The sequence below is a fragment of the Salmo trutta genome, chromosome 17 (genome assembly GCF_901001165.1).
Source record: "Salmo trutta chromosome 17, fSalTru1.1, whole genome shotgun sequence".
Taxonomy (NCBI): Eukaryota; Metazoa; Chordata; class Actinopteri; order Salmoniformes; family Salmonidae; genus Salmo; species Salmo trutta.
In genome coordinates this window covers 8,047,490-8,063,385 of record NC_042973.1, presented here as the reverse complement: position 1 = coordinate 8,063,385, position 15,896 = coordinate 8,047,490, and the positions used below count along the sequence as shown (strand labels likewise).

The following is a 15,896-nucleotide window of genomic DNA, read 5'->3' as shown; positions in this document are numbered from 1 at the left end:
AGAAACAAGCATGGTTATGGTTCATCATGATGTCAATTCCTCAAGGGGTCCAATTTCTTGGCTTCTCCAGTTCTTTACTTCATAAACAGTAGAATAGCATGCATTTCATGTAGAATTTTAATTGAGTACAGTTTTTTTATTATTATTATAAATGAGGTGGTTGTGATTTAGTAGGAAAGGAGAGCTGCAGTTTAAAGTATCGAACAATGTAATACATACACCTTGGTAGACATGCAGTCGATGCGATGATAAAATATATATTCAAAAACAAATATAAAGAGACACTTTGAATATATTACAAGTTTATTTTAAAAGAGAACTTTCATATCATATGTCTGAAAGGTGTTGATGCTTGACTAGTGTTTTAGGTACATCGGGAGAGAATTTATTATGCATTGTTAGTACACTGTAAAGTATTTCATTTTTTTAAGGCATCAAAAATATTAATAGATCTATTCATACTTGTATATCAGCTATAGAAACACACCAGAGTAAACCAGCGGGGTACAATGAAATGTATCGTACACGAGACAGAGCAATTATTGAAAACTGTAGGACCTAATGCTATTACAGAAAGCGCTGTGGTCGTTCAGTTGTACACACGCCTGAGAGACTTCAAGGTAATGCAACTGTCACCAAAGGATCCGAAACCCTTTTAGCCAAACGGTTGGCGTGCGGGCCGAGGCCTGCACTCGGTTATCAGTTAGAGAGCACTACTTTTGGTTTCTCTCCAGATTCACTGCAAATGTTTTGTTATTGTATGTTGTGCACAATATACAATAGGTATGTTACATTTCATAAAATGAAGACGATTTAAAAGTGGATTGTAAACATTGCTATGTAACATCATGCTATATTTTGTTTTTAGAATTAGGGGAAAGAAAAGCACTGCATGCATGAAAATAAAAGATAATTCAAAATGAAGCATAGAAGATCTAGCATGCATTCAACCTGGAGTATGTTAGGTGTAGCTATGTCATCACACCTGAGAAGGTCAACTGTTCTAGAAAAGGTACTTTGTCATCGGGCATCCTAACTCAACACACATCAATATAAATTCTACAGTAATATATATATATATATATATATATAGTTGGTAGGCCAATAATTCAAAAACTGTTAAAAAAATAATTTAATCTTCTACATAACTACATTATTTTTGTTCAAAAAGCACAGGCTTACTAGACCATAAGAAATCAGAGTGATTTTGAAGAAATCACAAGGTACAGTAAATCCTGGTTTCAGCATTGTACTACAGTGTATATGCTGCTGACATTAAGGGCAACTAGGAGGCATGGGGACAGAAAACATTTTCTGTAAATTATACACTTTGGAATAAAAACAATTCTGTTCTCAATACTATTTTCCATATAAATCTACAGTATAGAGTTCTCAGCCATCGTTCTATGAATCACTAAGGAGTAGCCAATCATGATCGCAGTGACGATCATGATTGGTTACAACTAGATCTCAACCGCCGTTGCTCGCTGGGTGGGTTGAGGAGAGTGGGAGTGAAGGAATATCAGCTTGTTGGGGTAGTTGGGCAAGAGACTAAATGAATGAATAAATGGAAGGATGCCATAACGTGTTGGCCCGGTTGCCTTTGACGTTGTACAGTCCGCCGATGTGTTTTCTGGTCTTCAAAGCTAGCCTCCTATGCAGATTGCCAGCAACGTGCACATATGTGCTGTGTCTCTGCAGTTGGCTCTGGCACCTTGATGTTTTAAACATCATGGCAGCAGTGATTCCTGACACAAAAGACTTCTCTGTTTTCCTCCTCTTGCGTTTGCTACTGGACCGTTCCAACCCTTTCCCTGTGTGGAAAAATAATATTCATTACGTTTTCAGATCATTTGAATGGAATAGATTCAATACAAAAGAAAAATGAAATTAAATCTGTTTTTCATTTACATTTAGCCAGCAAAGGGGACCACTCTGTAAACTTGAATTTGGGTATGGTGGCATAACAAGAAGGTCTTTAGGAGAAATTCAAAGTCAATTTTCAGCAGATGGCAGTAGTAGAACATGAATCTGACATTACAGCCCCCCACCGCTCTCTACAAGCCAGCCTCAACCGAATGTGCGGAGATGAGTTTGAAATGAGATTAACCTCCTTTCCACACCAAGGTTACTAAACCTGAAGGCTTTGGCTAGTGTGAATGGCAGTTTCCATGTGTTCTCGTCTGCATGGAATTATTCGCCCCATTGACTCTCTTTCTAAATAACGTCTAATATATTTCTGCTAACGAGCCAAACCTTTCCCTAAATACCCATAAACTTAAATGGAGAATGAAAAGTTCTTAGTCATAAAGCAACAACTGGCCAACTCTTTCTTTTTTGTTGTTGTCTTCTGATAGATTTCCCCAATCCCCTTTGCTGATACAAACCATGCATGACATCAAAGCGGTACCATTTTTGGAAGATGAATTGTCATGGCGATGGTGTCTCTGCCAGACCCTGATAGCATTCTCTCAAAGCAAAGATAGAGTTTTCCTTTTGGTCCGTTGACTCAGGCAGGGACATTGACTCAGGCAGGGGCATTGACTCAGGCAGGGGCATTGACTCAGGCAGGGACATTATATAATTAAAAATGGCAGTATAAAACTTGACCTTTTGCATAGGATCCTTGAATCAAACACATTTCTTCGGTCATACAGTAGGCCCGACAGGTTAACACGCCAGTGCAATACTACAGTAGTGGTTGTCTTGCTACAGTACAGTGGTGGACATGATGGTGGCCTTCCCTGTAGCTCAGTTGGTAGAGCATGGTGTTTGCAACACCAGGGTTGTGGGTTCGATTCACACGGGGGGCCAGCACAGAAAAAAATATATGATATGTATGAAATTGTATGAAATGTATGCATTCACTACTGTAAGTCGCTCTGGATAAGAGCGTCTGCTAAATGACTAAAATGTAAATGTAAAATGTGGCATGCATTTTCCAGAGTGACTTGCAAACTAACATCTGTGACGCTTCTAGACTACTCAGCCATCTAGCGACTAAGCACACTACTCAGCCATCTAGCGACTAAGCACACTACTCAGCCATCTAGCGACTAAGCACACTACTCAGCCATCTAGCGACTAAGCACACTACTCAGCCATCTAGCGACTAAGTACACTTAAAGGGATAGTGTTTAGAGTAGAATTCTCTCATAGTAGGGATCTTGTAGAGTAGTAGTCTCTCATAAGAGGATATAGTTATTTTGACTTTATTTCAGGGCATATTTTGGTAACACTTTAGAGTAGTAGATACTGTGGAATGTATGACATTCATTAGTATGACAAAGAACCTCCTACATAAAACGCTTGTATGGGAACAAGTAGATATGTCACTGTGTAAACTAGGTAAAGCTGACGTTGACATTTTTTTTTACAATTTTTATTTTATTTTACCTTTAACTAGGCAAGTCAGTGAGCTGACATGAGCTGATGTCATGTTTTATAACCTTTTACGAAGTGGCCTTTGTGCTGCCTTTGATAAACAATACAGCTTATTGCACAAAGATTCTGTGTTCTAGAAAAGAGTGTAAGGCCTCAAATCCATTCGCTACCACGCTTAATCCTTTCATGTAGTCATTAGTCATGTGACATGAGTGAATAGTTTTAAAGGTCATCCCAGCCATCACCACCAACATGAACAGATTCAACAGGAAGTGTTTTCTGACACGTGTGAAGTACATTACCAGGTCTGAGGGAAAAATACGGGTCCATCTTGTCCAGCTAATGTGTGCTTCTCTCAAACCAGTTAGGGTAAAGTGAAATGAGCTGGAAACACCACAAAACATGAAGAATTCGGAGGATGCCAGGTATTCGAGGAAGTCAAAAGTGAATCTGAAAATGGCTTACATTGGTTGCCATAAAAATAGTGTAAATCAATTTCGTTTTAGCATGCGTTTCAGGTAAGGCTTTACAATCTGTCTCGTTTCATTAAGATAAGAGGAAATTATCTCTTTTTCAAAGTGCAGAGTCCAAGAAAGGAAAGAAAGTTTTAAGCTTTTGTTAGGTTCAGGCAAGTGCCACCGAATCCATTTAGGAACATGCTTTAGTTTCCATGCAGTGTTGTTCCTTCCAGAAACGAGGATAAAACCAACCCCCAAAAAAAGAATATTGATTCTCTGCTGAAAACTGTCTCCGAGTCCCACGGTTTATGGTGTAGTCTTTATTGATTTTACTCACTAAATCCTTCCTTTAGGTCAATGTGATAATCCGGACACTAAAAGTATCTGGATGAGGAAACCGTTCTTGTCAAACCTCAACACTGTTCAGCAAAAGCATTCTCAGCATTTCTCTTTCTCTCTCGCTCAGTTCCAATGAGTTAGTTTTAATTACTGTGTTCTCTAAGGCATTACTTGTACAGTCTTTGCCCGTCCTTGTGCTCTTCGGGGAAATCACAAATTGCAGTGCAAATCCATCGCAAAATAGACTCTTCGAGCACATACAGTACTCAAGAAGACTGCAGAGGTACTGAGGAGTAGTAAAGATTTTGTAGTGCTCGCCAAAATAGACCACACACTCGTCATTATCTGGACAAAACAGCTCTTTCCAACTGTACACTTTGGGTTTTTGGCATTTGGTAGGAGTGTAGAGACTCGTCTCCAAGGCCTGTTGGTAGGAGAGAAGAGGCTTGTCTCCAAGGCCTGTTGGTAGGAGAGTAGAGACTTGTCTCCAAGGCCTATCTCCACTCACATGTCCAGGTTGAACGCTTTCATGAGGAGGTCCAAGTCTCCGATGTTGGCTGCCTGGAAGAGCTCCGGCTGGTCCATCATGGAGAGAGCTATCCGCAGGGCGGCCCAGATGTTCCCCGACATGACCTGGTGCGAGAGCTGCTGACTGCAGCTCTTCCTCTGCAGACTCAGTGCTGTTAGGAAGTTACTGGCCGCCTCCCTAAAAGACAAAGGGAAGGTTTGACCAAAGGGAGAACCATGTGATTAGTTTGCTATCATGATGACCTACATTAAAGCGACTGTTACTAGGTTCAGGCCTGATGTGTTTGATACGTTTTCAAACAGGAACTTTGCTGTTACTTGTAACATTATAGTTGGTTGAACTTCATACAACTGTAAGAGATAGCATTATTAGGCTCAATGTTACTCAGTGTCCCCACCTCACCTCACTCCACTGACTCCACCAGAGCAGAAACTCAAAGCTCTCTGCTGCGGTGCCAGGTGCTGTTTTAGAGAATACCAGCTGGCTCTTAGTTAGACCCTCCACCCCCCCCCCCCCCAACCCCCTGCTCACCCACCGGTGTGCTCCTAAGTTGATGCAGCTGATGCCCAGGTTGTAACGGGATCTAATGAAGCCCGGCTGGAGCTCCAGGGCTCGGGTGTAGGCCTCTACCGCCTCCTCGCTGCGGTCCCCGTTTGCCAGCGTGGCCCCCAGGCGGTTCCACAGCAGGTAATCCTGGAGGGGTCATACAGGGGGTAGGAGTCAAAGCCGGAGGAACAAAATGGTGACATGTAGGATAGTGGTTGGTTTTGACATTTGGTTTCAGACAGTGTTGTGGTCTGTGAACCCAGCCACTGTCGACTGAGATGTTTGTTGAAAGGTTTGTGGTCTGTGATTTAATTTTTTTTTTTCTCCATCAGATGCTTCTTCTCTACAACGGTTTAGCATTGTGACATATTTCGTGTTAATGCTAATTGTTGTGTACTGTACAATCAGAAAGGAACAGTACCTGCTTTGGTAGAGAAGATTTGCAAATAAAATGAACTAGAATTTTGTCTGCGATTAAAAACGGCAAGCTTGGAATCAACACAATATAACATTCATGAGAGGAGTGCATAATCTCCCAGTTATTCCCCTGTATCTTTTGTGTGTTAATGACTGTAATGTAGCTACTGTGGTATGATGGTGTTTTTACACACATTTTCCTTTTTTTTTTACACACTTTTTATCTCCCGTTGAAAACACACCCTGTGAAAACTAAGCTAAGTTTAAGTTCCAAGGATCATTTGAGGATGGTTCGGTTACATCACTACGTCCGTCCTTGACTCCATCGTTATGTGTCTCCCACCTGGGGGCAGATCAACATATACAGGGATACGGTGCAGCAAGCCTTTTGTGCGAAAGCAGCAAGCTATCATGATCTCCACTTGTATTCAGCTCTAAGTTGTCAGCAGGGGAGAGGGCATTACCAAGTCAAATGTAGAGGGGGTGGATTTAGCAGCCACTGCTGTGGGACAGGGTTAAAGGATAGTGGTTGGAGCTGCACCAGGCAGATACTAGTGCAGGGAGGGTGAATCAGATGGGAGTTCATGAAACTGGATTTCTCAGCTCAAAGCTCTCCAATTTGGATGCAGTGTTTCAGTGTTGTGAGACAGTACGGTGCATCTCAGTGAGATGCAGTGTTTCAGTGATGTGAGACAGTACGGTGCGCCTCAGTGAGATGCAGTGTTTCAGTGATGTGAGACAGTACGGTGCGTCTCAGTGAGATGCAGTGTTTCAGTGATGTGAGACAGTACGGTGCGTCTCAGTGAGATGCAGTGTTTCAGTGATGTGAGACAGTGCGGTGCGTCTCAGTGAGATGCAGTGTTTCAGTGATGTGAGACAGTACGGTGCGTCTCAGTGAGATGCAGTGTTTCAGTGTTGTGAGACAGTACGGTGCATCTCAGTCAGATTGACAATCACAGTGTTTGTGTGTTTACACTGCCGTCTTACCTCTGGCCGCACTGTCAGGGCAGCATTGAAGGCCTCCACAGCTTTGTTGAACTCCGCGCTAATGTTGAACAACACACCCAGGCCCGTCTGCAGGTCCGGGTCGGTGTCCCTGTTGTGCTGGGCTGCCTCCAGAAACAGATCCTTTACCTCAGGCAGTAGAGAGCTGTGGGCAGACACACTGGACTTAGAGTCTATAGAGAGTAGAGACACACTGGACTGAGAGTAGAGAGTAGAGACACACAGGACTGAGAGTAGAGAGTAGAGACACACTGGACTGAGAGTAGAGAGTAGAGACACACTGGACTGAGAGTACAGTGTAGAGACACACAGGACTGAGAGTAGAGAGTAGAGACACACTGGACTGAGAGTACAGTGTAGAGACACACAGGACTGAGAGTAGAGAGTAGAGACACACTGGACTGAGAGTAGAGAGTAGAGACACACTGGACTGAGAGTCTATAGAGAGTAGAGACACACTGGACTGAGAGTAGAGAGTAGAGACACACTGGACTGAGAGTAGAGAGTATAGACACACTGGACTGAGAGTACAGTGTAGAGACACATTGGACTGAGAGTAGAGAGTAGAGACACTGGACTGAGAGTCTATAGAGAGTAGAGGAACACTGGACTGAGAGTAGAGAGTAGAGACACACTGGACTGAGAGTCTATAGAGAGTAGAGGAACACTGGACTGAGAGTAGAGAGTAGAGACACTGGACTGAGAGTAGAGAGTAGAGACACTGGACTGAGAGTACAGTGTAGAGACACACAGGATAGAGAGTAGAGACACACTGGACTGAGAGTCTATAGAGAGTAGAGGAACACTGGACTGAGAGTAGAGAGTAGAGACACTGGACTGAGAGTAGAGACACTGGACTGAGAGTACAGTGTAGAGACACACAGGATAGAGAGTAGAGACACACTGGACTGAGAGTCTATAGAGAGTAGAGACACACAGGACTGAGAGTAGAGACACACAGGACTGAGAGTAGAGACACACAGGACTGAGAGTAGAGACACACAGGACTGAGAGTAGAGACACACAGGACTGAGAGTAGAGACACACTGGACTGAGAGTCTATAGAGAGTAGAGGAACACTGGACTGAGAGTAGAGAGTAGAGACACTGGACTGAGAGTAGAGAGTAGAGACACTGGACTGAGAGTACAGTGTAGAGACACACAGGACTGAGAGTAGAGACACACAGGACTGAGAGTAGAGACACACAGGACTGAGAGTAGAGACACACTGGACTGAGAGTCTATAGAGAGTAGAGGAACACTGGACTGAGAGTAGAGAGTAGAGACACTGGACTGAGAGTAGAGAGTAGAGACACTGGACTGAGAGTACAGTGTAGAGACACACAGGATAGAGAGTAGAGACACACTGGACTGAGAGTCTATAGAGAGTAGAGACACACAGGACTGAGAGTAGAGACACACAGGACTGAGAGTAGAGACACACAGGACTGAGAGTAGAGACACACAGGACTGAGAGTAGAGAGAGAGAGATAATCATTTTGTTATATAAAGCTTAATAAAAAAGGCTACTAAGCTACCAAACTGCTAGGACAGAACTGACCTGGCTGCAACTTCAATTAACACTGAAGTGAGAGGTGAGAAAATTCTTGAGCCTAACAATGGCAGGAGACTTTCACAGCGCCTCCCACCCAAATGCTGAGGCTTTTGAAGCCCCCATGGCTTATCCCTGTGCTGTGGTCATTACAATACAGTCCAGTAACACTATTTGCTGACCGCTACAAAGAGGGGAACGTAAGCAACTTAATTTTTCACACAGACCATCCCCTGGCATGGCACAGTGCTATAAGAATACACTACCCATATGTCAAGAGAGAGGGTATTGGCACAGGGTGGAAACTCAGAATACTAGACATTGAGGAAATTAAAACAACCTCTGTCAACGTGTCTGGGACAGTAATGGTGCAGGGCATCCTCATGCAGTTCCAGCAGGACTTTTACGGGATCAAAGAGAAACCACAGCAGGAAAATCTCTCTCTCGGTGACGACTCCCCCATCCTGCATGAGTCTGATCACACCTTTTCAAATGGTCCTGCAGACAAGGATAGACACCCACCCACAACTGCACTGCTCCTCCATCATTGAAAGGGATAAATTCACAGAGCTGGAGAGAGACATGGTGGAGCTCACAGAGCTAGTACACAAAATCCAGACAGAACAAACCCATAAAACAGACCAACACCCCCCCAACAAGACCCGGCGGGCAGAAGGTGGAGATGGATGGCTGTCTGGGAGAGCTGGCTGCTCTACGGACTGAGGTGAGAGAACTTAAAGAGGCACACACGGCACTGAATGAAGAGGTGAGAAAGCTGAGGTGTGACAGAGAGCAGGACACTCCCCCAGAGAAGCCAGCAGAACAGCACCTCAGACCCGGACCACAACACAACAATGGGACACACAACACAGGACCCACCAACCCAACAGACCCCACCCCCTCCTAACAGCCCCCTGTCAGCTCCCCTGATAGCTCTCTTGACAACGCCCACACATCCACTGAGGACACAAAAGCCAGAGATTGTGCTCCTCATTGACTCAAATGGCAAATACATTCAAGAGGATAAACTTTTTCCCAAACACAAGGCATGCCCTGGAGCTGTTGTCAGAGGACAGACTAGGGTCCCCCAGCCACATCATAATTAACACGGGCACAAATGACCTGAGGGCCCAGCAGGAAAGGGTGGCCACAGCACTCAAGGGAGTGATTGAAAAGGTTACCTCCAACCTGCTACCACGAAAAGACGTTCACCCTGCCACCATACAGTGGGTGAATGCAAGCATTTCACGAGACTGTTCAAAACCTAATGTCTACCTGGCCCACCACTCTACTCTGGACATGAACAGCCTTTATGACCAGGTCCACCTCTACAAGGCAGAAATCCCAACTTTTGCCAGGATCCTGAAGGACGTTGCCCTAAACCGTAGCCACAGCACCTCACACAGGAGCAACGGACACCCCGCCTAGACCAGCGAGACCCCCTCCTGAAGGACCTGCACAGAGAGAACCGACGCCAAGAGGACCTACACCCAGATCACAGCATCACCAGCCACACCTCAACCAGCTAATAGCAAACCCTGGCAACACCCTATTCACACCCTATTCACACTATAACCCCTATTACTAGCCTGTTCAACCTCTCTTTCATATCGTCTGAGATTCCCAAAGGTTGGAAAGCTGCCGCAATCATCCCCCTCTTCAAAGGGGGTGACACTCTAGACGCAAACCGCTACAGACCTATATCTATCCTACCCTGTCTTTCTAAGGTCTTCGAAAGCCAAGTTAACAAACAGATTACCAACCATTACGAATCCCACCGTACCTTCTCCGCTATGCAATCTGGTTTCAAAGCTGGTCATGGGTGCACCTCAGCCACGCTCAAGGTCCTAAACGATATCATAACCGCCATCAATAAGACACATTATTGTGCAGCCGTATTCATCGACCTGGCCAAGGCTTTCGACTCTGTCAATCACCACATTCTTATCGGCAGACTCAACAGCCTTGGTTTCTCAAATGACTGCCTCGCCTGGTTCACCGACTACTACTCTGATAGAGTTCAGTGTGTCAAATCGGAGGGCCTGTTGTCCGGACCTCTGGCAGTCTCTACGGGGGTGCCACAGGGTTAAATTCTCGGGCCGATTCTCTTCTCTGTATACATCAATGATGTCACTCTTGCTGCTGGTGATTCTATGCTCCACCTCTACGCAGACGACACCATTCTGTATACTTCTGGCCCTTCTTTGGACACTGTTAACTAACCTCCAGACGAGCTTCAATGCCATACAACTCTCCTTCCATGGCCTCCAACTGCTCTTAAATGCTAGTAAAACTAAATGCATGCTCTTCAACCGATTGCTGCCTGCTCCTGCCCGCCCGTCCAGCATCACTACTCTGGACGGTTCTGACTTAGAATATGTGGACAACTACAAATACCTAGGTGTCTGGTTAGACTGTAAACTCTCCTTCCAGACTCACATTAAGCATCTCCAATCCAAAATTAAATCTAGAATCGGCTTCCTATTTTGCAACAAAGCATCCTTCACTCATGCTGCCAAACATACCCTCGTAAAACCATCCTACTGATCCTCGACTTCGGCAATGTCATTTACTAAATAGCCTCCAACACTCTACTCAACAAATTGGATGCAGCCTATTACAGTGCCATCCGTTTTGTCACCAAAGTCCAATATACTACCCACCATTGCGACCTGTACGCTCTCGTTGGCCCTCACTTCATACTCGTCGCTAAACCCACTGGCTCCAGGTCATCTACAAGTTTCTGCTAGGTAAAGCCCCACCTTATCTCAGCTCACTGGTCACCATAGCAGCACCCACCCATAGCACGCGCTCCAGCAGGTATATCTCACTAGTCACCCCCAAAGTCAATTCCTACTTTGGCAGCCTTTCCTTCCAGTTCTCTGCTGCCAATGACTGGAACTAACTGCAAAAATCACTGAAGCTGGAGACTCATATCTCCCTCACTAGCTTTAAGCACCAGCTGTCAGAGCAGCTCACAGATCACTGCACCTGTACATAGGCCATCTGTAAATAGCCCATCCAACTACCTCATCCCCATACTGCATTTATTTATCTTGCTCCTTTGCACCCCAGTATCTCTACTTGCACATTCATCTTCTGCACATCAATCACTCCAGTGTTTGATTGGTATATTGTAATTACTTCGCCACCATGGCCTATTTATTGCCTTACCTCCCTTATCTTACCTCATTTGCACACACTGTATATAGACTTTTTCTACTGTATTACTGACTATATGTTTGTTTATTCCATGTGTAACTCTGTGTTGTTGTATGTGTCGAACTGCTTTGCTTTATTCTTGGCCAGGTCGCAGTTGTAAATGAGAACGTGTTTTCAACTACCTACCTGGTTAAATAAAAGGTGAGAGAAAAAAATATATATAGGCCCCCCTCAGACCTATGCCCCTTCTACCCCCCCCCCCCCCCCCCGTGCCCCTCACCCCTGCAGCAAGGACCTCAACATGACAGCAGGACATATGCCCAGGCTGTGAGCAAAGCAACAGGCCCAACCCCCACTATTACACCTGCCCAAGCCCCATCTTGCGACCTAAGAGGTATGTTACAGATGCTCAACATGCTCTGCTCACACCTACTGTGATGGTCTGGGCCTAAACCACACAAAACAACACTACACACTATGGAACACAAAGCTTTTACTATCTCATCCTGGAATATATACATGGTCTGAGGTCATCTGCCTTTGGCCTAAAGAGCAGGAACCCAGACTTTATCAAAGAAATTGGAAATACAGACATTGTCATCCTACAAGAAACATGTTATAAAGGAGCTGGACCCACTGGTTGCCCCCCAGAGAGCTGGTAGTCCCATCCACCAAACTACCAGGTGTGAAACAGGGAAGAGATTCAGGGGGCATGCTAATTTATTATAGAGCAGACCTAACCCACTCTATTAAATTAGTCAAAACAGGAACATTTTATATCTGGAAATGAATAAGGAAATGAGGAAAAACTCAACAGAGAAAAATGTCCTCATGTGTGCTACCTACAGTGAGGGAAAAAAGTATTTGATCCCCTGCTGATTTTGTACGTTTGCCCACTGACAAAGAAATGATCAGTCTATAATTTTAATGGTAGGTTTATTTGAACAGTGAGAGACAGAATAACAACCAAAAAATCCAGAAAAACGCATGTCAAAAATGTTATAAAATGATTTGCATTTTAATGAGGGAAATAAGTATTTGACCCCTCTGCAAAACATGACTTAGTACTTGGTGGCAAAACCCTTGTTGGCAATCACAGAGGTCAGATGTTTCTTGTAGTTGGCCACCAGGTTTGCACATATCTCAGGAGGGATTTTGTCCCACTCCTCTTTGCAGATCTTCTCCAAGTCATTAAGGTTTCGAGGCTGACGTTTGGCAACTCGAACCTTCAGCTCCCTCCACAGATTTTCTATGGAATTAAGGTCTGGAGATTGGCTAGGCCACTCCAGGACCTTAATGTGCTTCTTCTTGAGCCACTCCTTTGTTGCCTTGGCCATGTGTTTTGGGTCATTGTCATGCTGGAATACCTATCCACGACCCATTTTCAATGCCCTGGCTGAGGGAAGGAGGTTCTCACCCAAGATTTGACGGTACATGGCCCCGTCCATCGTCCCTTTGATGCGGTGAAGTTGTCCTGTCCCCTTAGCAGAAAAACACCCCCAAAGCATAATGTTTCCACCTCCATGTTTGACGGTGGGGATGGTGTTCTTGGGGTCATAGGCAGCATTCCTCCTCCTCCAAACACGGCGAGTTGAGTTCATGCCAAAGAGCTCCATTTTGGTCTCATCTGACCACAACACTTTCACCCAGTTGTCCTCTGAATCATTCAGATGTTCATTGGCAAACTTCAGACGGTAATATATATGTGCTTTCTCGAGCAAGGGGACCTTGCGGGCGCTGCAGGATTTCAGTCCTTCACGGCGTAGTGTGTTACCAATTGTTTTCTTGGTGACTATGGTCCCAGCTGCCTTGAGATCATTCACAAGATCCTCCCGTGTAGTTCTGGGCTGATTCCTCACCGTTCTCATGTTCATTGCAACTCCACGAGGTAAGATCTTGCATGGAGCCCCAGGCCGAGGGAGATTGACAGTTCTTTTGTGTTTCTTCCATTTGCGAATAATCGCACCAACTGTTGTCACCTTCTCACCAAGCTGCTTGGCGATGGTCTTGTAGCCCATTCCAGCCTTGTGTAGGTCTACAATCTTATCCCTGACATCCTTGGAGAGCTCTTTGGTCTTGGCCATGGTGGAGAGTTTAGAATCTGATTGATTGATTGCTTCTGTGGACAGGTGTCTTTTATACAGGTAACAAACTGAGATTAGGAGCACTCCCTTTAAGAGTGTGCTCCTAATCTCAGCTCGTTACCTGTATAAAAGACACCTGGGAGCCAAAAATCTTTCTGATTGAGTGGGGGTCAAACACTTATTTCCCTCATTAAAATGCAAATCAATTTATAACATTTTTGACATGCGTTTTTCTGGATTTTTTTGTTGTTATTCTGTCTCTCACTGTTCAAATAAACCTACCATTAAAATGATAGACTGATCATTTCTTTGTCAGTGGGCAAACGTACAAAATCAGCAGGGGATCAAATACTTTTTTCCCCTCAATGTATATCCCCCCAATAGAATCCCCATACTTTAACAATGACAGCTTCTCCATCCTAGAGGGGGAGGTCAATAATTTCCAGGCTCAGGGACATGTACTAGTCTGTGGTGACCTAAATTCCGGAACTGGACAAGAACCTGACACCCTCAGCACACAGGGGGACAAACACCTACCTGGAGGTGGCAGCATTCCCTCCCTCTGATGCGCCCCCAGACACAACTACGACAACATAACCAACAAAAACGGGTCACAACTCCTGCAGCTCTGTCGGCCGCTGGGTATGTTCATAGTCAATGGTAGGTTCGAGGGGACTCCTACGGTAGGTACACCTATAGCTCATCTCTTGGCAGCAGTACTGTAGTATACTTTATCACTGACCTCAACCCAGAGTCTCTCAGAGTGTTCACAGTCAGTCCACAGAGGGCAGCAAAATCACACTCCACTTCAACAGAGCTATGCTCAATCATGAGGCATCAAAGCCAAAGGAACTGAATAATATTAAGAAATGCTATAGATGGAAGGGAAATAGTGCAGAAATCTACCAAAAAACAAATAGGCAACAACAAATTCAATCCCTTCTAAGAATAAAAAAAAAACAACCTATCCAACCCCCAGAAAAAACCTGAGCCTACGCCTTCCCTATGGTGAATCACTAAAACAATACAGAAATACACTACTGAAAAAGAAGGAACAGCACGTCAGAAATCTGCTCAATGTAATTGAAGAATCCATAGAATCTAACCACTTTTGGGAAAATTGGAAAACTCAACACAAAAAAAATGAATGGATAACCACTTCTATCTTTTTGTCTCTATAACAAAGAACAAACAGCAAATCATATACATGGTCAAATACAAATCTTAGAATCAACTATTAAAGACTACCAGAACACACTGGATTCTCCAATTACATTGAATGAACTACAGGACAAAATCCAAACCCTCCAACCCAAAAAGGCCTGTGGTATTTGGTATTTTATTAGGATCCCCATTAGCTGTTGCAAAAGCAGCAGCTACTCTTCCTGGGGTCCACACAGAACATGAAACATAATACAGAATTATATAATACAGAACATCAATAGACAAGAACAGCTCAAGGACAGAACTACATACATTTTTAAAAAGGCACACGTAGCCTACATATCAATGCATACACACAAACTATCTAGGTCAAATAGGGGAGAGGCGTTGTGCCGCAAGGTGTTGCTTTATCTGTTTTTTGAAACCAGGTTTGCTGTTTATTTGAGCAATATGAGATGGAAGGAAGTTCCATGCAATAAGGGCTCTATATAAAATACTGTATGTTTTCTTTAATATGTTCTGGATTTGGGGACTGTGAAAAGACCCCTGGTGGCATGTCTGGTGGGATAAGTGTGTGTGTCAGAGCTGTGTTTAAGTTGACTATGCAAAGAATTTGGAATTTTCAACACTGTTTCTTATAAAAAGAAAAAGTGATGCAGTCAGTCTCTCCTCAACTCTTAGCCAAGAGAAACTAGTATGCATACAGTCGTGGCCAAAAGTTCTGAAAAAGACACAAATTAAGAGCAAAACATGCTACTCTGTTCTCGGCCAGCTGCAGCTTAACTAGGTTTTTCCTTACAGCATTATACCACACAACTGGACAATAATCAAGATGAGACAAAACTAGAGCCTGCAGAACTTGCTTTTTGTAGTGTGGTGTCAAAAAAGCAGAGCAACTCTTTATTACGGCCAGACCTCTCCCCATCTTTACAACCATTGAATCCATATGTTTTGACCATGACAGTTTACAATCTAAGGTAACGCCAAGTAATTTAGTCTCCTCAACTTGTTCAACAGCCACACCATTCATTACCAGATTCAGCTGAGGTCTAGCACTTAAGGAATGATTTGTACCAAATACAACGCTCTTAGTTTTAGATGTTCAGGACCAGTTTATTACTAGCCACCCATTCCAAAACAGATGGCAACTCTTTGTTAAGGGTTTCACTGACTTCATTAGCTGTGGTTGCTGATGCGTATATGGTTGAATCATCAGCATACATGGACACATGCTTTGTTTAATGCCAGTGGCAGGT

At 44.1% G+C, this 15,896-nt stretch overlaps 1 protein-coding gene across 4 annotated transcripts in view; it reads right to left on the bottom strand.

Annotated features, from left to right (window-relative positions):
* Window positions 1-285: 285 nt before the first annotated feature.
* The window catches only part of pex5la (peroxisomal biogenesis factor 5-like a), a 176,680-nt gene continuing 161,069 nt past the window's right edge, over window positions 286-15,896 (bottom strand). For 3 of the 4 annotated variants that reach the window (XM_029695522.1, XM_029695523.1, XM_029695524.1), the window contains 4 exons: window positions 6,661-6,823; window positions 5,246-5,403; window positions 4,690-4,887; window positions 286-1,814 (listed from right to left, as the gene is read on the bottom strand). In XM_029695522.1, the coding sequence (XP_029551382.1) occupies window positions 1,790-1,814; window positions 4,690-4,887; window positions 5,246-5,403; window positions 6,661-6,823 (544 nt within the window). In that variant the 3' untranslated portion in view covers window positions 286-1,789. Of the gene's footprint in view, window positions 1,815-3,686; window positions 4,888-5,245; window positions 5,404-6,660; window positions 6,824-15,896 lie in introns of all 4 variants that reach the window. The other variant, XR_003867317.1, reaches the window with a different exon arrangement.